This window comes from Pygocentrus nattereri, chromosome 24 (assembly GCF_015220715.1).
Source record: "Pygocentrus nattereri isolate fPygNat1 chromosome 24, fPygNat1.pri, whole genome shotgun sequence".
In the NCBI taxonomy this organism is placed as follows: domain Eukaryota; kingdom Metazoa; phylum Chordata; class Actinopteri; order Characiformes; family Serrasalmidae; genus Pygocentrus; species Pygocentrus nattereri.
Window position 1 is genome coordinate 3704659 of NC_051234.1, and position 21886 is coordinate 3726544.

General features: G+C 40.5%; 2 protein-coding genes across 3 annotated transcripts; both read left to right on the plus strand.

Annotated features, from left to right (window-relative positions):
• Positions 1-1150: 1150 nt before the first annotated feature.
• LOC108433849 (1-phosphatidylinositol phosphodiesterase-like) lies at positions 1151-6216 on the plus strand. The gene is made up of 3 exons (XM_017708683.2): positions 1151-1247; positions 1717-1772; positions 5184-6216. The coding sequence occupies exons 2-3, from the start codon at positions 1720-1722 to the stop codon at positions 6037-6039; spliced, it is 909 nt and encodes a 302-aa protein (XP_017564172.2). The 5' UTR covers positions 1151-1247; positions 1717-1719; the 3' UTR covers positions 6040-6216.
• An 8474-nt stretch (positions 6217-14690) lies between these two features.
• LOC108433858 lies at positions 14691-21818 on the plus strand. Of its 2 annotated transcripts, none has more exons than XM_017708695.2 (7): positions 14691-14839; positions 16687-16861; positions 17624-17731; positions 18638-18694; positions 19437-19646; positions 19919-20041; positions 21296-21818. In XM_017708695.2, the coding sequence occupies exons 2-7, from the start codon at positions 16688-16690 to the stop codon at positions 21353-21355; spliced, it is 732 nt and encodes a 243-aa protein (XP_017564184.1). In that variant the 5' UTR covers positions 14691-14839; position 16687; the 3' UTR covers positions 21356-21818. The 2 variants fall into 2 exon arrangements, with proteins under 2 accessions (XP_017564184.1, XP_017564183.1); XM_017708694.2 differs by lacking the exon at positions 14691-14839 and adding an exon at positions 14989-15014.
• Positions 21819-21886: the final 68 nt, after the last annotated feature.

A 21886-nucleotide genomic window follows, 5' to 3' on the forward strand; every position in this document is an offset into this window, starting at 1 on the left:
ATCCTCATATCCCAACATTTTTAATAAGATTTTGCAGGCATCATATTTGGAATGAGCGTATATTTATAAAAATTCATAAGGTAAAAAAATTAATATCATGTTTTTGTGCTGTTTTCAATCTAACACACATCAAACAGAATCTTTTTATTGATGCTTCACATGTTGTCTCAGCTTTGGAATTGTGTTTGTATATAAAAACCAAATTATATTAAAAAAATCTCATTTCAAAATATAAAAAAGTTGTGAAAATCTCAGCGTCCAATGTGCCCTATGGCCGTATTTACTTACTCACCAAAGGGTGCATTGCAGACTGTTACATATAGTTCCCATATGGCAACACACACACACACACACACACACACACACACACACACACACACACACACACACACACACACACACACACACATCTTCTAAGACGCTTCTCCCTCAGGGTCGTGAGGGGTGCTGGAGCCTATTCCAGCTGTTATGGGGCGGAAGGCAGGATACACCCTGGACAGGTCGCCAGTCCATCGCAGGGCAGACAGACAGACACATTCACACACACACACACACACACACACACACACACACACACACACACACACCTAGGGGTAATTCAGCATGTCCAAACCGCCTGACTGCATGTCTTCGGACTGTGGGAGGAAACCGGAGAACACGGATGAAACCCACACAGACATGGGGAGAACATGTAAACTCCACGCAGAGAGGACCCTGGTCACCCGGCCGTACGGCAACAATTATGTTTTATTTTATTTTTTGGAAAAAGTTTTATTTATGAAAAAGTTTTATTTATGAAAAAGAAAAAACTGATCTGATTGTGAAAAAGTACAGTCCACAACATGAAGACATGTTATCAAATAAGACAATGTCATTTCATACATAAAACCTTTTTCCAAAATAAACAAATAAATAAATAAATTGTATTGTAGTCCATTTTTGCCGTATGGCTACACCATATGTGCCTACACTATTCTTTATCTCATTCATGACCTGGAACTATGACAATGCATTTATGTCCACCTCAATTTAGTAGAAAACATTACCTTAAAAGACCGTGTACGTCAGGTACTGTTTAGAGTCTGGGTGTGCACAGATAACATTCAGGACAGTTTTTGGCTTAGTATTAAGCGTGCACGCCCTGCTTCAGCACTACTTAAAGTGGGAAGATTTTTGTCCAGAGCCACTGGGACATCCAACTGCAAGCCTGCTGCCAGATTCAGTTCCAGACTCCAACGCCGCACCAAGTGAGTAGCCTGCTTTTTATATTAATCTTACACTGCATTTAGTTTTTTATTGACCTGATTTGTAGACTTTAGTTCACAAACTGAAATATATTCATGATGTACTTCAGGACATTGTCTATGCTTTAATAGGTTGTTCAGACGAAGCCAAAATGACAGCATTAATGATTTGGTACATTTTAATTCACCCCTAAAACGAACGTGAAACACTTTACTAAACTTTCAGACTTATTTTCATCATCATTCGAATTTATTTGAAACATAGTCACAAAAACCAAAATCGGAAAAGTTACAACAGCTGATACAAATACAGTCTCATTAAAGCGTGAACTAGTGTGTCGTTCGGTCAATAATTTGTACATAAATTTAAATTAATTTTCTATTAGCCACTTTCTAGGTGTGCATTACGTGTATCCGAACCTTTTTTTATGTATTCCATAACTGATTTTTACTTTTATGCCCCAAATTATAGGCAATGATGAAGAACCCGAGAGCTGAACTGGTGTTGGGTTTGTCCTCGCTTATTCTGTGAGTACACAAATGTTCTATTAGCTGTTCTATTAGTATCTAAGTCGCTTTTTCCATTCATTTCTACAATGATTAACGTCATTTAAACTGGCTTGTTGGCGCAAAGATTTATTACACACTTCTATAACTTAAGAATCGCACAACTAGTTTGCACTGAAGTCCCTGTAGTTACTGAATAATAAGCCTTGGCGTGTAACAAGCCTGAGATTTGAACTTCTTGAAACTTAAAGAGCTCTCAGTTGTGTGAACTTCACTGCCTTCATTGCATTAGGTACTGTAGGAATGAGCTTATCTTGCTTATCGCGCTTGACTTACTGAACTATTTGCGCATATATATTGACATAGCAGGTTAAATTAATGCTAAGGTGCAGTCAGAGAAGTACGAGGTGGCACTGCCGCTGTATAACCCAGTTTCATTAAAGTCAAATCACTTTGTGGTCAAGGAATTGACCTTTAATTCAACAAACGTACAACTGGCCTGATTATGTCCCAGGATAAACTGGGATGAAACTGTTTAATTTAAAATGATAGACAGACCAAAAATCCAATTTACCCAGTATCCCCCCTTAGTTACGTTGAGTGGTTGAGTAACCTCAAATATTACATTTTTTGTTTATATTGTTTTTAAGTTAAGTGATACTTTTTTGATCCCACAACTAGGGAAATTCCACCTCCGCATTTAACCCATCCGTGAAGTGAAACACCACATACACACCAGTGAACACACACACTAGGGGGCAGTGAGCACACTTGCCCAGAGCGGGGGGCAGCCCTATCCACGGCGCCCCCGCCACAGCCGGCGGGTTAGGCGTCTTGCTCAAGGACACCTCAGTCATGGACTGTCGGCCCTGGGCATCAAACCAGCAACCTTCCGGTCACAGGGCCAGATCCCTAACCTCCAGCCCACAACTGCCCCAACACTGTGTGTTTTGACACTGTGTGTCATTCTGTTATCTATAAACATGGACCAAAGTACAGACATAACTCTCGCCTCGCGATGGCTGCACAATGTACTTTTTACACAAAGTACAGGACTGTGTGAAAGTTTTAGGCATCTAAGTAATTGTTTAAACAGTTGAGCTCAGCAGGGAGTTTATCACCATATACATTAGAATAAAGTCGTATTCATAATTCACATAAACAGAAAAACAATAAAAAGTAACAAGAATTTCTTGGCTCTATATTTCTTCTTGACACCTTCACAGCCGCCACAGAGACTCGTTAATATCATCAATTACATCATGAGCTCAATTTACTGAGCACTGATTGGTCAAACCAGGAGCTGCTTTTTAACTACATATAATACTGGGCTTCCTCGAGGAGGAGAGGCTTGGAGATGGGTAAACAAACACACTAAACATCCAGAAAATCACTAGTTATATATATATAATGTATATACACATACATATCCATACATATCTATATACATAGATGAAGAGAAGTTTGAGGAGCTCTTTTTTCTGTTTTGAAGTTTTACCCTAATTCTGCTTACAGTACTGTGTCCACATGTCCACGTCCACATGAATGATCTTGGATGGGCAATATGGCAAAAATATGTATAAATATGTAATATATATATATCTATAAATAACCTTTTCTGTCACATATAAAAATATCATAGGAGTAATAAGCCTCACACTGTAAAGAATTTTATTGGCCGTTTTAATTATAATCTCTGTATTGAAACGTGTCGCTGTTGTCAGATCAAAACCTCGTATCTCCAGAATAGTAACTTTATAGAGAACGAAAAAACATGCTCTACTTTTAATGCAAGTCAATGGAACCAGACGTCTTTGCAAGTCATTTTAGGTCATTTCTTTTGGTTCTTTTGGTGAAAAAAAAGTTAAAAGTTTAAAGTTCCCCTTTAAACTCTTCAGACATCTGGTTCCTATCAGAACCACTGATGTTTGCTGACCAAACTCAGGGCAGTTCAGTTCAAACCTTTGTTTACATTTTAGTGACTGAATTATACAGAAATGTTAAGACTCTGCTTTAAAAGAATAAGCAGAGAGGGAAAAGACTCAGTGTCCAGTATTTTTAAAAAAATTAAAGGTGAATTTCTGATGATTTTTCATCATTTCTGTAGAATTCACCCACTGCGATGTAAACAGTCATTCAGAGAGGTCTGATGTGAAATGATTACTTGTAGAGAAACTTACTAACTTAGATTATTTTGCAGTGATGGTGATGGGAAGCAGGGGTTGCCATGTCTTCAATACAAATATAACTCATTTACTCCAAAACCAGCAGCGAACCCCCGTGTGTCTTTTGAAATTTTTTATATGTAATGTTGGTGACGGTTAAACAGTGGTGCATAAGAAAAATAATGGTACATGAGAAAATAAGTTTTCCTCAGGTCACTATTTTGCTGTACGACCCCCTGCATGCAGCTTTCCACCAGGAATAAATTTGAAAAGTTACATTTTAGGCCAAAAACTTCTGTTAAAATGAACCAAAAACAACGGGCCTCATTCTCCATCCATTCTTAAGAAGAAATTTCTTCTTAAAACTCGTTTAAACAGTTTTCACAAAGATCCTGACACTCACCGATGTTGCCTTATTTGGGGTTTGTTCTTAGGTACGAACAGAATCCACACAGAATCTGCAAGAAGACGTCATGAATCTGACGCAAACTTTCTCTTAGGACCTTGCTCAAGATCAAATCTGAGAAAAAAATCACAGGAAGACACTGGTGAATGAGGCCCAATGTCTCTGGCATTATGCATAACATTTAGTTGATGCTCTTATCCAGAGCGACATACAATTTGATCATTTTACACAGGCAGGTGAAGTTAGGAGTCTTGCCCAAGGACTCTTATTGGTATGGTGTAGGGTGCTTACCCAGGTGGGGGATTGAACCCCAGTCTACAGCGTAGAAGGCAGAGGTGTTAACCACTACACTAACCAACCACAATAACAATTTGCCATAATAACTTTCTGAAGGTGAGTTGTTAGACATTTTAGACGTCTGGTTCCATTCACCACCACTGTGAACAATCCTGTCTCTTGTCTTCAATGAGGTGAATTCACTTCATGGTCGAGGAACTGAGCTTTGATTTAACAAATGTGTTGGATAAATAAAAAAATAAAAAATTGACAATTAGTTACACCGGATCTTTGTTTACATCTTAATCTTTGAATTATTCCCAAATTTTAACTCTCATTTAATTAAACTCCTTTAACAAAGCAGAGGCAAGTGTGTGATGACTCAGGTATGCAGTTTGTACAGCGCTAATCAGCTACATTTGAAGTGAGGGAAATCATGTTAATTGGATTTTTTAAACCACTTAAGTCCTTTAAATGAGCTCAAGCAAAGCAAGATAACAGTCCCAACTGAACAAAAGTAATACTTTTCATCAAACCCAATCTCAGACAGTTCCGGTCAACCCTGGCCTTGTTCTGTTTTTACAGTGTGCTTCAAGGGAAGACTAATGGACAAGGGCAGACCTTCAATGACGGAGGGAAGCTCCAGCTCCCTGAAAACTACAAGATCGATTGGATGAAGAGCCTGAATGACAATAAGCTCCTTTCAGAAATCACTCTGCCTGGAACCCATGACACCATGGCTCTTTACGGAGGCCCAGCTGCGGAATGCCAGGCGTGGTCGCTGGAGGATCAGCTGAAGGCCGGGATCCGCTACCTGGACCTCAGAGCGTTTGCTTTTGAAGACAAGCTGTACCTCATGCACGGGATCGTTTACGAGCACTCAACCTTCACCAAAGCTATGGACACCATCAAGAGCTTCCTGTCCGCTTACCCGAGCGAGACGGTTCTGGTCCGAGTGAAGCCGGACCTGTTTGATAAGAGTAAAGTTGAAGGACTGGTTGAGAAGGCAACAGCTAACGATCCTAACATCTGGGTGCTCTCCACCATGCCAACCTTAGGCAAGGTCAGAGGCATGGTTGTATTTATCCAGAAAGACAGCTTCACGCTGGGTCTCCCTCTGAACGAAACTGACACCAAGGGAGATTACGAGGTTGTTCACATCAGGCACAAAGAGGAAGAGATCGTACTCAACCTGAACAAGGCCTTGAACGAATGTGGCACGGCTTCCATCGTTCTGACCTACTCCAGCGGCACAGGCATTGGCACCTTCGAGGGCATGTTCTTGACCCCCAAAAGAGTGGCTGAGAAGATCGACCCCTGGCTCTATTCCTATCTGCAACTTCTCTATAACAACGTCCCTAATCTCTGTTTCGGTGTCATAGCCATGGACTTCCCAGGACTTGACCTCATCCAGACAGTCATCGATTTTAATAACTCGTAGACGGGCCTTTGCGGTTTTGTTTCAAATGATGAATTCACAATTTCACTTTTTAAAATAATGATAAAATCATAGCTTTTGTTTACATTGATCAATTAAGAACAAAAAAAGCAAATGATTACGTATATTTCATTAGATACTTGTGCTTAAGAACGCCACTCTGAATAATGTTGTTGAGAATAACCTCATTTTTCAAGTCTACATGTATCTGTGAATGGAATGAATTACATAATAAAGCTAATAGTAGTAAAATGGGTTGTTGTTATTTCTCCAGAATTGACGGCATCATTATACCTGGCAGGGTAGACTAACATATCTTCTTAGTAACTATAGCACAAGTAGCTATCAAATCAAATCAACGGATGTTGTCACAAAGCAGCTTTACAGAATTTCGGAAAAGACTGTAAGAATGTACAGAAACCCCCCCGGTGGGCAAGCCAGGGGCAACAGTGGCAAGGAAAAACTCCCTCAGAACTGAGGAAGAAACCTTGGGAGGAACCAGGCTCACCAGGGGGGACCCATCCTCCTCTGGTCAAACTACCTGCAAGTGATTATATTACTAATATTAATAGCAGTAATATTGGTAGTAGGAATAATTAGGAGTCTATGAGAACATCAGTGTAGGGTGGGCAACTCGTCCAAGGCAGGTGGTGGCTGCTGGGGCATGGGCAGCTGGTCTGAAGTGGGTAGCTATAATAATAATAATAATAATAATAATGATAATAATAATAATAACAACAACAATAACAACGGTTCCTCTTCTTATGCTCCTTCTTCTTATTCATTATATTTCACATTGTTATTTTATTTGTATTTTCTTGTGATGTGCTGTTGACCTGATTTCTGGGTTCTCCTTTTGAGTCTTGGCTTATGCACTTGTAAACTTTTGAAATGTGTCCAAAACCACATACTACCATACTAAATAGCATGGCAAAAACAGTACACCACCATTAGAAATTCATTAGTACAGTAGGTATAGTACGCTATACTCTCAGAAATAAATAACATAAAAGGTATGAAACTGTCGCTGCCCTCAAGGGTCCATCTAGTAACTTCAGTCAGGGAACATAATCGAACCGTAATCCACTGAAATGAAATTTTCTAAGTTGTATTGGCTCCACACGCACGCCTCGCCTCCAGGCTTTTCATTTTAGTGTTCTGCTTTAAAACATTCGGTTATGAAAAGATACAAATACGAACTTTAAACCTGGAAAAACTTAATTACTGTATACATTTGAACCCTACAACCGCTGTTGTACTCTTTAGGGTACGTTTACCGGTGGTGGACGAAGTACACAAACCATGTACTTGAGTAAAACTACAAAAGTATTTACCTTCAAATGTACTTAAGTATAAAGTAAAAGTACTAAAAGAGTAATTCTGGCTCTGATGTCCTGTTATCATTTTTATAACCAGACTGGCTTCATGAACTCATTTCAGGTGAAAGTCCTCCAGCGTCTCTCTTGGTAAACCAGTCTTTTAATAGAACGTCATTAATTAGTGACGCTGACGTCTATTAAAATGATCAGAAGCACAAAACACTGAAGGTAAACAGTTTCCATCAGGGAGAACCGAGTGGCTCTGAAATCACTTTTTACACACAAGCAAAGTTTCAGTTTCAGATTTATTTACAACTTAGTTCCAAGTTTAAGTTGAATAAAAACTGGCTTTAAACTCAGGATCACAGATGAGCTCCTTTACTATGTTGATCTGTAGGCGTCTGTTCATAAACATAAACCAGCCCAAACTCATTTACTATAAAATGAAATGGTGTTTGTAGAAATTCAGAAAAAAGCCGCGTCAGTCTCGACTGCATATGTGGACATATTTCTATATTGAGCTCTATTTACACAAAGTTAGGTTAGTTCATCATTTATGTTGAACAGACTCTCCCAAAGTTTTACGCTGCTGCGCTGACGTTGAACCGCGTGCTGCACTGGGTCGGTATGACCAACAGGTCAAAACCAGATCTAAACAAAGTGACCGCTGGGCCCTGATTGGTGCTCTGGCTTTGCGCTTCTTTCGTTTTGACATGTTACGTTTTTATACACACAGAAACCAAAAGGAACGACAGATTTCTCAAAATGTAGGAGGAAAAAGTCGGATATTAGACTCTGAAATGTAGTGGAGTGAAAGGAGAAAGTCGCCCAGAACGGAGAAACTTCAGAACAGATACACCAAAAATACTAAAGTACAGAAACTAATTACATTTACTCAGTTACTCAGTTACTGTCCACCTCTGACGTTTACATTGTTTGTACCTTGATGAACTAAAAATCTACTCGCACAGAACATTTAATTCTTACAGTGTAGTGTGTGGTTTTGGTTCCTCTTAGTCTTTCTTAGTGAGTCTTGGTTCTAACAGTTTCTTCCTGATGAATTCTGGACTCTTATTTCTTTAAAGCTTGTGTTGACGTCTGTTGTGAAAAGCTATGGGGTAATTTAACGCCACATGACTAAGATAAGACTTTAAAACGGTTCCCTATACATCATTTCTGTGACGTCATGCAGCCCAAAAGGCAAGAAAAGAGAAGAACATGATCCTGAACTCAAATAGGAAGCTCATAATATGTAACAGAAAATGTGCCGTTTTCACAAATACTGGAACACACAAAGGAAACATAACGTTGCTTTAGGGACAAAATCTCGTATATCCATTTTTGTCGTGTTCATTTCTTGGCGTAATTTTAAAATTGCAGTTCCCTTTGATGTGGTGTCAAAATTTCATGGTGAATAGACCAACAGAAATGGTCCAAAATTACTTTTCCCTTTACTTACCATTAAAAAATAAATGTTTTTCGTTGTCCTGTAAAGTCCCCTTTCTGGAAATACGAGGTTCCAACAACATCGATAATCAAGAAGCTAGATAAAAATGGAGATCTCAACAGGTCAACACTCTCATTAGCACACAACTCCACATGTAAAGGCTTAACCTTTTAAAATACCAGGCTTATTATATACTCAGCCTTATTATCCTCAGCATACTAGCTATTTTTAGGTTATAGAAGTGTGTAATGAAATTTTGGACCTGCCGGTGGGCCCTGACCAGAGAGAGAGAGAGAAAGAGATGATCGGAGGGGGATGGGGGGTGAGAGCACAGACCTGGACAAAGCAGTTATACCCTTATGCAAATGACATGTAAATTAGGCCAACTACACATACGCTTGCTAACTCGTCTGTACGCATCAAAACTACTGTCAGAGTCCTGAACTGGTTCATGAGCAAATTTACACACAGTTGGTTCGCTCAACAAAGACAGTGCCCCTCGTCTGCAGCCGTCTCTAGGATGTGCGTGACTGATCGAGGTCTCGAAGGTCATCAAACAATCTCTACAAAGTCACCTTTCACCCACTTCGACACTGATTAAAAAGCCTGGTTCCAGTTCCGTTACTGTAGGCCGCACCACCATGTCTGGGAAGACGGTTTGGAGACGGACATAAACAAGTACTTACGTTATTTCAGTCGCTTCTAAAGCAAAATGATGGCCATGAAGAGAACAAACAACACACAAATACTCTGCAGGCTTCATAGAGGCACAAGATAAACGAAGAACTGCACGTTAAAATATTATTTACATTTATGGCAGACGCTCTTATCCAGAGCAACTTACAGTTTGATCATTTTTTTTACACAGGTAGGCAAAGGTGGTGTTAGGAGTCTTGCCCAAGGACTCCTATTGGTATAGTGTAGAGTGTTTACCCAGGCAGGGATTGAACCCCAGTCTACAGCATAGAATGCAGAGGTGTTACCCACTACACTAACCAACCTCTTTTATCATTAAATATATTCTATATGTGGGTTTCCTCCGGGTCCCCCGGTGTCCCCCCACAGTCCAAAGACATGCAGTCAGGCCATTTGGACATGCTAAGTTGCCCCTAGGTGTGAAGGCGTATGTCTGTCTGTCTGTCTGCCCTGCGATGGACTGGCGACATGTCCAGGGTGTATCCTGCCTTCCGCCCAATGACCGCTGGGATAGGCTCCAGCAACCCACGTGACCCAGAAGGAGAAGCAGCTTAGACAATGTCTGTGTGTGTGTGTGTGTATTCTATATAGATAGATGTGAACACCAGAAATAATCTCAAAGCACTGCGTACATAAATTTGAATTGAAATTAGTACAAATCTGTTTCAAACACAAACACAAATGATCAAACGCCCCCAACAAGCGGCTCTCAGCACCAACAAGATCTCAGCAAAAGTTTGGTCACTTTTACAAGTGAAAATAAGTGACAGAGATCACACTTCTACACATTTCACAGCACAATTACTCTTAATCTGCTAACAAATATGTGAAATGGTTCTTCAGATTGATGGAGAATGTATAGTAGATGGTTCTATTTAGAACTTTTTTGGAAATGGTTCTTTTTAGCACCACGTGGTTGAAATAGTGCCAGTTACAGTTTCAATGTTGAAAAAAAAACATTTATTGTCAAATACTTAGAAATGGACATTGAAATTGTCATTCTGCCTTTTATATATAACAAAGAAAATGGTTCTATATAAAACCATGAACACTTGATTAAAGGGTTCTTTAAATGGTGAAACGGTAATCCAGGTCCAAAAAGTAAAAACCCTCCCCAGGATTTTGTTCCAACTGCCTAAACACCTTTGCTGCTGGCTTCAGCAAATTAGAGAAGTCAAGCAGTTGGAACAAAATCCTGGGAAGGGTTTTTACTTTTTGGATCTGGATTAGCCACCTCTAGTTCATTGTAGCACTAAAAAGGGTTCTTCTATTGTTGCAAGCAACATTGTAACAACAGCAGAACCCATTTTGTTTCTATAGAGAACCCTTTCAAAAAGGTTCTGTATAGAACCATGTACAGCACATTGTCCATCAGCCCTTTCACGTTGCTACGAACGATTTTTTGAAGTGCTTCTACGTAGAACTCGTGGTTCTGTATAGAAGCATTGACTTTACTAAAGAACCCTTGAAGAGCCTTCATTTAAAGTGAAGGTGCAACACTGACAGGAATAAAACGTCTGTAAAAAATCCTCATGAAATCGAGTTGAAGAGCGATAAAACAATGAAATAATGTGAATAAAAGAACTACACAGCGTTCGTTTGCTAAAAACAAGAGCATGAAAACATAAGAGACTGTAAATTGCAGGCCACGAAGCCATTGCTGTAATGCTAATGTTGTGTTGAACAGCTACAGATCTGTAGCTAAATCTCAGACACTGCAGGAAGAATCGGAAAAAACTCTGAAAACTTCTTCTTATTCTTCTTCCACACTTTTCTGCAATTAATACAGCCCGAACCGCTTAACATACAGACTCTGTTCAAACTGCGTTTCGAAGGTCTCGGCGCTCTGTATGTTTGGAGCCGATCGGATTGGCAGTTTGTAATAAAATTAAGTTTAAAAATTAAAAACCTCCCATAAGAAATGAACGGCGGAAAGTTCAGAACTTCAGATTCTAACTGGCATCGATGACGTCACAGCAGGCCACCCAGTCTCACAGACACAGCCGATCATGCAGGGAATCTGCTTTAAAATCCTTAAACTTTCACCTAGAAACTCCATTTCAGTTTTGAATGGTAGAGAAACTTGTCCTTTCTGAAACCTCATAATACCTCATTATTTTATCAGTTAGCTTTAGAGTTATGAGCATTTGTTTGGCACTAGGCAGAGAAAACTGCCCCATTCACTCCCATGTAAATTTCTCAAAATCAGAATCTGCTTTTTTCAGGATTTTCTCTGTGTTTAACTCGTCATAACTCAGACATTTTCTTCTCAATACACACAACATTACACCAAAATAATCCTTAAGGGGTCTCATCTCACAGCATCTATCCGGTTAAGCGATAGAGTAAACATTTCCCGAGTTATGCCTTTTTGTTCAGAGGGTGCAAATCGGACTCAAACAAGGCTTCTCCACTAAGAGCTGCAGCTTCTCCACTAAGAGCCTCAATTGTGTCAATGCTCAGAGGGAAAACCATGTAAGTGTTTTGGGACAAATCATCACTTTAATTAAGCCCAGTAGCTGAAGCACTGAGACCACAAATGTGGAAGATGCTGGTCTGTTCTTGGAAGCAGGCTTGTTTTAATGTTATTTGTTTTTGGTTTGTTCTTTTTACAGGAAGATCCTGAACTTCACAAGCCCCTCGTGGAGGAAGCCCTCACAGGCCCTGCATGTTAGAACACTTTTGAGCCCTTATAATTCACATAATTCCAGAATTTCTAAGGGTAAACCTACAGCACATGGTTCTTTAAAGGACTTTTTCAAAATAGTTATACACTATATTGCCAAAAATATTCACTCACCCATCCAAATCATTGACCTAGGCCTGCAGACTGCTTCTACAGACATTAGTGAAAGAATGGGTCACTCTCAGGAGCTCAGTGAATTCCAGCATGGTACCGTGATCGAACGCCACCTGTGGAACAAGTCCAGTCATTAAATTTCCTCACTACTAAATATTCCACAGTCAACTGTCAGTGGGATTATAACAAAGTTGAAGCGACTGGGAACGACAGCAACTCAGCCACGAAGCGGTCGGCCACGTAAAATGACAGAGCAGGGTCAGCGGATGCTGAGGGGCATAGTGCGCAGAGGTCACCAACTTTCTGCAGAGTCAATCACTACAGACCTCCAAACTTCATGTGGCCTTCAGATCAGCTCAAGAACAGCGTAGAGAGCTTCATGGAATGGGTTTCCATGGCCGAGCAGCTGCATCCAAGCCTTACATCACCAAGCGCAATGCAAAGCGTGGAATGCAGTGGTGCCACTGGACTCTAGAGCAGTGGAGACGTGTTCTGTGGAGTGACCAATCACGCTTCTCCGTCTGGGAATCTGATGGACGAGTCTGGGTTTGGCGGTTGCCAGGAGATGGTACTTGTCTGACTGCATTGTGCCAAGTGTAAAGTTTGGTGGAGGGGGGATTATGGTGTGGGGTTGTTTTTCAGGAGTTGGGCACGGCCCCTTAGTTCCAGTGAAAGGAACTCTTAAAGCTTCAGCACCAAGAGATTTTGAACAATTTCATGCTCCCAACTTTGTGGGAACAGTTTGGAGACGGCCCATTCCTGTTCCAGCATGACTACACACCAATGGACAAAGCAGGTCCATAAAGACGTGGATGAGCCAGTTTGGTGTGGAAGAACTTGACTGGCTTGCACAGAGTCCCGATAGAACACGTCTGGGATGAATTAGAGCAGAGACTGTGAGCCAGGCCTTCTCGTCCAACATCAGTGTCTGACCTCACAAATGTGCTTCTGGAAGAACGGTCAAAAATTCCCATAAACACACTCCTAACCTTGTGGAAAGCCTTCCCAGAAGAGCTGAAGCTGTTATAGCTGCAAAGGGTGGGCCAACATCATATTAAACCCTATGAATTAAGTCACTCAAGTTCATATGCGTGTGAAGCCAGACAAGCTAATACTTTTGGCAATGTAGTGTATACATCTGCAGTTCTGCTGTCATAGAACCTTTACAGAACCATTTTCACTAAGGATGCAGCTGACACACATGTTAATCTTTCACATGTGCTGTATATGTGTTTTTAACCATGATTTCATAGACTTTAGTAAAGATGCATGTTCATCTACATCACTTGCTACTTCTGCAGCCACCTTCAAACCACCACTACCAGAACTGGCCCACCACTTCACACCATTAGTACAAAAACCAGGTCATTACAGAAACCACCCTGCTGGGTGGGAATGCTGCACAGTGCCACGAGGCTCAAGGAGAGGTGGTGTCTAACACTCTTGGACTACCAGTTGCAGGTGGCTACGGTATTGATGGGATTTGATCTCATGATTTCCTGATAAATGAGCAAACACTCAGCCCACTGCACCACTCAGATACTTCTGTTTATAAGCCTTCCATGTGTACTACACTATGAAAAAAATCCTCAGATCAGTTTTGTTGTTTAATGAACACAAATTTTTAAGCAGCCGTAAATCACGGTAAGATAAATCTGCATTAAACTGCAAACTAGGGTGTGGCTGTTGTCAGATCTAAGGCTCGTATCTCCAAAATTGTAACTTTACAGGAGAAGGTAAAAACCTACTCTACTTTTAATGTAAGCCAATGGAACCAGACTTTTTCCCAAGTAATTTTAGGCCATTTCTTTTGGTCCAATCATCATGGAATTTACACACAATATATAGGACTATGGGTATTTTCATATTATGTTAAAAAATGAAAAATGACAAAAATGGATGTACAAGGTTTCGCAGCGATATGTAGAAATGTATCAAGCACTGAAGCAGATTGTGTTGAATTAACTAAAATGAGCATTTTAACCTGGCGTTTCTCTTTGTTGAAATAAGAAATAAAATGTCACATAATCTAATATTTTGGGTTGGACGTTTTACAGCGTACTGTGCCGTACATCTGACTGTGTGCTCCCCCAAGGTCCTTTTAACCCCTGTTTAAAATATAAATGATTATCATGTAGTTCCTATCAGCACTGGCAATGTTTGTCAGAGGTGGCCCAGATCTGTTTTGAGACATGTGAGGATTTTAATATGTGGGTCACTTTTGGCTCACATGTGGTCAGCCAGTGCTGACCATGGGCCCACATCTGCATGCTATCTGGGATGAATTAATGTAAATGAAATTTGCTCAAAAGACAAATAAAGCAGTGAAATCTACGAAACTGTCTTTTTTAAATCTAAAAATAATAAATAAATAAGGAAAAATGAACAAATCAAAGCTATGCTATGAATGTGTGTATGAGCCATGACCCCAGGACAGGAGGCTCAGTGCGGGGAAGGAAACGCCCACTAGCGGTTTTCTCACAGAAAACTAGCTAAATCCGAGTCGAAGGGCGATAAAACATCTCTGGCTGAAGAAAGCAGGTGAGCTGATGAGCTTCACAGCTTTTATCTAAGATAGACAAGTGCATAAAAGCCACTGCGACCACTAAAATACAGACCACCAAGCCGCTACAGCTGTAATGCTAACGCTAATGTTTTGAACATTTCAGCCAAAGGCCCGTCGGCGTCCGCCCAAATCTCAGAGAATGAGGAATAAGTACGTTTTTATCCAGGACGGGGTGTTTTAACATGGCCTGGCTTTTGTTGTCGCTTTTCTGAAATCTCCTTCTGCTAAGCTTAAGTTGAAATGAACGTCTTTTTCCCCATCTTATCCGTTCCACCTTAAATGGCGCGGCCGTTACCCTCTCAGAATTCGACGGATGAAGCGGCTCTGATGCGCCAGCGGCACCATTTAAGGTGGAACGGGAAAGTTGAATTGATGGCGAATAGGAGGTCAACTTCAGCCTCGTTTGTTTGGCTAACGAGAACGAAACAAACCACGCGTCGATATGATTTGGTGGTATTTTTTTTTTACCAATATTAAAAACAAGGCTAATCTGTTTCTGAACATTCAGTTTCTTTAACGTAGTTTAACGACGGGCTGCTTCACAGCAACAGAGCACTGAGGTAAATACTGAACTTCAGGCTCCACTCACAAAGTGCGGTGAGTGTAAAATTAGAAATAAATTGCTCTTTAAGGAAACAAAAGGCTGGATAAGGACATTAAATTAAGAATTAATCCGCAAAATGATTACGGAGGTGGTGAATTTTTTTTTTCCAAGCCAGTTAACGTTTTAGTTAAAATAACAGAATAAACTATACTTTATTTCTTAAAACCAGTGACCAAATAATCAGGATCCTGTTTCCCAAAAGCATCTTAGTTAGTGTTCAGGTCATCTTGACTAGCGCAGTGTTTGTAGGAACATCTGTGATGCAGCGCCACCCCGTGGTTGTGACTTGTATGATCGGGACCTGCGCGCTTGTGTCGCCTAGGGTTAAAGGGGAACTCCACCGAGTTTTCAGAGTTTCTTCGTAATTCGTTGAGTAATCTATTCATAAACATGTAACTTAAGTTTGAAAAGTCTAGATTGACAGTCAAATAATTAAACAACAGTTCAATAGATACAGACACGCTGTCTGAAGTCTGAGACATAGTTTTTCAGCGCACTGTTAAAAATAAAGATACTGTGCACGTAAATGTAAACAACGTTAATGTCCATTTGAGTCCAGTTGTGAACCTTAAATAAGTTTTTTCCAGGTGAAAATATGTATTTGTACCTTTTCATAACCAAATGTTTTAGAACAGAGCAATAGCATAAATAGCCTGGAGGCGAGGCAGGGTGTGTGGAGCCAATGCAGTTTAGAGAATATAATTTCAGTGGATTATTTGATGGACAGTTATGTTCCCTGACTAAAGGTACTGAGATGTGTCCTTGAGGGGGCCACTCCAGTGGCAAGAGGGGCACGGCCCTTGTCCTAGGCCTGTCCCAGTGACAGATTAGTGCATTTATTTTTGAGAGTGACTTTATTTCAATGTTACCAAACATCATATGAACAAACATTATTCTACTAAAGATCTTATTACTCACCAGCGCCCTCTAAAGGAATGTCTTGATAAATGTGTGTCCTGCTTTCTTTTACTTACTGTATTTATTATATACTGTATGAATTTTCCTCAAACCAGCTTATGAAAATGCACCCTACTCAAATTCTGTTTGTTGTGACATAAACATTGTTCAGTTCACGACTGCGGAAAAGAATTGCAGCTCAGATAATTACGATGAGGCGATTGTAGCATTGTTTTGGAGAATAAGTAATATGGTTGCTATCGCCACAGCTGTGAGGTTTTTGTACAGTGTGGATTATTGTTTGTGTTTGATGCTCCTTAGGATGTCGCTGATGATCTCCAGAGCCGAGGGGGTGACCGTGTTCACCGTCACCTCCAACCCCAAAAGCAAGTGGCCGCTGCTTTGCCAGCTTCTGGGCACCTTGTGCTACAGTCCGGTCTGCTCTGTGTCTCAGAGCTTGAAGCAGAAGATGGGCAGGACTCACACAGTTCTGGGGGTAAGATTCCTCATTCACCCTGTACCCATGGATATCATGGGGTTTCTTCTCTGTTGCCTTTGTTTGGTAACTTACCACAGCTGGCCTGAGATGGGACTTCATAAATGGGTGAAAAACACATTGTGTTTCAGTGATGTGGTTGACTTTTCAGAATGGATAAGGGAGTGGATAACCATACCGGATGCAAGGCTATTTAGGCTGTGTTTGTCTATGATTGCTGTGAACATCTAATCTGACCATGAATCTGACCTTTTCGGTTCCGGTTTAGGACACTTTCATATGTGGTACTGAAATCTGATGCATGTCCGATATTCATCAGTCCTACTCAGTCTGAGCACCTAGATCGGAATTTAAACGACTTGTACGTCAATCCAGCTCGATATTCTGAGCACAGCCGTACGAGAACGAGGCCGCAGTTTAAAGAAACAAAGGACGCAAGCCAAAGAAGTGGCCATGCCTAAATCACATGCCGTTTCAGGGTGAGGAGCCCAGCTGGCTGAACTTCTTATAAGCTCCTGTGATGCTGACGAAGACGAAACTGAGACCCCCGGACGCGGCTGTTACTGTTGGCTGTTGTTATTATTTACCTCTGGATGAGTGGACATGTGAAGCGTTGTTCGTTTGCACATGTGGGTCAGTTTGGGAGCAAGATCTGTTCCTGCTTGATTAGAAAGAAAACCTGTAGCCACACTGGCCCTTTGCAGAGATCACTGGTGACCCCTAGTCTGGACAATGTAAAAATCTGCTCTCCTCTTCCCACAGACTCTACAGATTCTGTTTGGAATACTCAACGTGGCCATTTGGTCTATCTTCACAAAAGGTCCCTTCTTCACTTATGTTTGGGCCAGCGTCTTTTGGTTTGGTGGAGTGGTAAGAATGAGCTTGGTTTAACTTGATTAACGTGACTTCATTAACCTTTAAACCCCAGTTTAATTCATCATATTAAATGTAATATTTTGGACTTCTGATTTTTAATAAACAGGAGATAATCATGTAATTGTGAAAAAAATGTGAAAATTAATTAAATCAGTTATGTTGTGTTTGATGTTCCAGTATACACTCACTGGCCACGTCATTAAAACCACCTCCTTGTATCTTCATTGTCCATCTTCTCAGCTCCACTTACTGTATAGCTGCACTCTGTAGTTCTACAGTTACAGACTGTAGTCCATCTGTTTCTCTGATACTCTGTTACCCTGTTCTTCAGTGGTCAGGACCCACACAGGACCACCACAGAGCAAGTACTATTTGGGTGGTGGATCATTCTCAGCAATGCAGTGACGTGGTGATGGTGTGTTAGTGTGTGTTCTGCTGGTACAAGGGGATCAGACACAGCAGCGCTTATTGAGTTTTTAAACACCGTGTCCATTCACTGTCCATTCACTGTCCACTCACTGTCCACTCTAATAGACACTCCTACCTTATTGGCCCACCTTGTAGATGTACAGTCAACACACACTAACACACCACCATGTCAGTGTTACTGCAGTGCTGAGAATGATCCACCACCCAAACAGTACCTGCTCTGTGAGGGTCCATGGGGGTCCTGACCACTGAAGAACAGGGTAACAGAGTATCAGAGAAACAGATGGACTACAGTCTGTAACTGTAGAACTACAGAGTGCAGCTATACAGTAAGTGGAGCTGATAAAATGGACAGTGAGTGCAGAAACAAGGAGGTGGTGTGCAATAAAAAAAAAATCATCACTTCACAAATCACAAATTTCTCTATGAGACTGACCAACAATCTTTTTCTGTTTTGCTTCATTTCTTAAGTTAATTGCAGCTGGAATTATATGCATCCTTGCTAACAAGTTTCCCAGTCCATGCCTGGTGAGTTTCACTTTTTACCTTTAAAAAATGAGTTTAAATACTTGTAAATAGGTTATTCTGTAGTGTATAATGCTAATCATTTGTCCAACAAGGTTTTTTTTTAATGTAAGATGTACATTAATTATATGAGTTATAGGGAAAAAAAAATATTTTGTGTGTGTGTGTGTGTGTGTGTGTGTGTGTATATATATATATATATATATATATATATATATATATATATATATATATAGAGAGAGAGAGAGAGATAGATAGATAGATATATACATGTGTATTAATGCATCTGGGAAAAGTTGTTTTATGCTTAAAAAAAGATGTTGAAAGTATATGGAATAATTATGAATAATAATAATAATAAATAAATGGAAAAAAACCAGAAGTTTCCAAAACCTGGAGTAAAACCACATGAATGTGACTCCTAAAAACTCCTAATATATTTGCTTGTTGCTGTTTGTGGGTAACTGTCTTTTAAACATGTGTTTTTCTGTTTTAATGACTAACTCGTCCTTGGTGGCTGTTTTGACTTGCAAGAAAAACAAATCCATGGGCCTGCGTTAGCGCCACCGCCTGGGTTTAATGTATACAGCCCAAAGTCTCAAATTTAATTCTATTGAAATGACCCTAAATAAAAGTTCGGATTAAAAAAGCTAAATGTTTCATTACACTAAATGTCACAAACACCTGAAGTGAGCCTCCTTCCTGTTTGAATGTTTTACCATGTGTTGATCTTTCTCTTTTACAGGTTTGCTTTGTGGTCCTGGTGAATCTAGTCAGTGTTGGACTGGCTATAACTGCGATTGTGTTCTGCTCAGTGGAGTTGAGACGGGTGTATTTCCATATCCACTGTAACCCACCTGATTATTCATATGATCGAACAACAGCATCTCCTCTGAAGAGAGCTCAGATGAATGAGCTGCTGAAGGAATGTGAGAATTTCCAGGAATTGGTGAAGGTATTTCATTTATTACTGCAGTATAAAAACACACTTCATGGATCTTTGCAGCGTTTTTTAAATATGTAACAGTAGTTTTAAGTACACTGGCTAGTTTTTAAAGTCACTGAAATGTAGATCTCTCTAAATTCCAGTCTTTTGTAATATAAAATCAAATCTAATTAATAATGTAAGTATGTTATTACAGTGCTTTCTTTTCATAGCAAACTGACAATGACTCACAGCTTCTAAAGGTTAAAATTTGCTTAAAGAATTTGTTCTTTTCCTCTTAGTTTATGGGGGGAGGAGTGCACGTCATGATGCTCGTGTTTGCCAGCCTTCAAATTTGTCTCTCTATCAGCTCGTCTGTTCTGAGTCTGAAGGCTCTGTTCAAGAAGAAGAAAGGAGATGAAATGGTATAAACATCTTTAATTTGATGGTCTGGCTAAAAAAAATCCCCCTTAACCTAAAAGTAGTTGGCCGGCCTTTACGTGTTTGGTAGCCTTTCAGAGAAATGTAGATGCTGAAGCAGAGGTGCTCAGTCCTGGTCCTGGAGATCTACCATCCTGGGGAGCTCAGAGCCGACACACCTGGCTCTAACATTCAGGTGCTTTTGAAGGCCTTCATTACCTGGATCAGGTGTGCTAGATTAGGGACAAGATAAACTCCATAGGGTGGTAGATCTGAAGTTCCAGTGGTTGACAGCTGGGTTCTTCACCCAGAATGTGTGAGCTCGCTGAAAGTGCCTGTTATTCGTCCACGGCCATTTCTTTGGTTCTTAGGGGGTTTTTTTTTCCGACGCCGCAGCCTTTGGCTCCTACGGCCGCATTTATCTTCTCTTCAAACGCGGAGCAGCTGAGATATGTGCCTTCTAATTTTTTGGTACAGAAACATCAGCCGAAATGTTTGAGGTCTCAGCCGCGCACAATTATGACGGATGTCGAGTTGGATTGGCATAAAAGTCGATTGAATTACGATCTGGCTGTTCAGGCTTAGTCGCATTGCCGCATATCAGACACGGATCTCAGTACCACATATGAAAGCGTCTCGAATCGGAATTGAAAATGTCAGATTCAGTGTGTTTTTGCTGTTCACACTGACACACAGAGAACGCATCTGTGTCACATATGAAGAACGGATTTGGGCCAGTTTTACCTGCTGTGTGACCAAAGCCTTAGGCTACGTTCACATCACCAGGCTGAAGTGGCACAGATCAGATTTTTTGCCCTAATGTGACTCAGATCTGGTGTTTTCGGGGCTGTGTGGACACAAATCTGATCTTTTTAAATCCGACCTGGACCACTTTCATATGTGGTCGTAGATCGGATACGTATCAGATTCGTGGCCATGTGACCTTAATGTGACGCTCCGATTGGAATTCATGTGATTTTTTTTTTTTTTTCCACCATCCAGCGTTACCATGGCAACAGCGCCGAACAGACGTTAAAGCCTGTAAACGGTGTAAAAGCAGCTCATCTCACCTTTTTCTCCTTCGTCCGGCTCTAATAACGAAGCTGAGAGCTGATCAGAGTTAATGATCTTCTCAGCGAAGCTCGTTCTGCTCGTTAGATTGTGCCGATGATGCAGTGATTCAGTCATGAGTTAAGAAGTGGCTGTTCTTGGATGTAGGCTTGCTTTAATGTGATTTGTTTTTGGTTTGGTTTTTACAGGAGGATCCTGAATGTTTCAAGCCCCTTGTGGAGGAAGGCCTGACCAGCCCTACATGCTAAACACTTTCAATCCCCATAATTCACGTAATTCCAGAATTTCTGTCCAGAAATTTCCACTTTCCTTTAGTCTCTGTGTTCTGTGATGTTCTATATTCTAATGAGAGACATTATTATTACTGTGATCTTCATTATGATGCTCTCTTAACAATCTGTTCTCTAAAGGATCTTTACTAAAGACGTAAAGTGTTATATGGAACTACGACAACCTTTTCATGCATAAACAGATCTTTGCTTTATTAAATGTTTCTTCTCTCTGTGGCAAAACCTGCAGTATGTGGTTCTTTAGAGAACCCTTTAAATGGTCATATACAGCACCATAAGCTTTCTGCCGTCATAGAACCTTTTATGGGACTGTATAGAGCTGTTTTTGCTGGCTCTCACATTTTAATCTTTCACATGTGCTGCGTATGTGTAACCACGATTTCATGAACTTGAATAAAGAAGAAACGAATATTCTTCTGTACTACCTGCTGCTTCTGTTCAAAGCTTCTGCAAAGCTAAAGGAGCCAATTTCAAGCACCAAGCATGTCT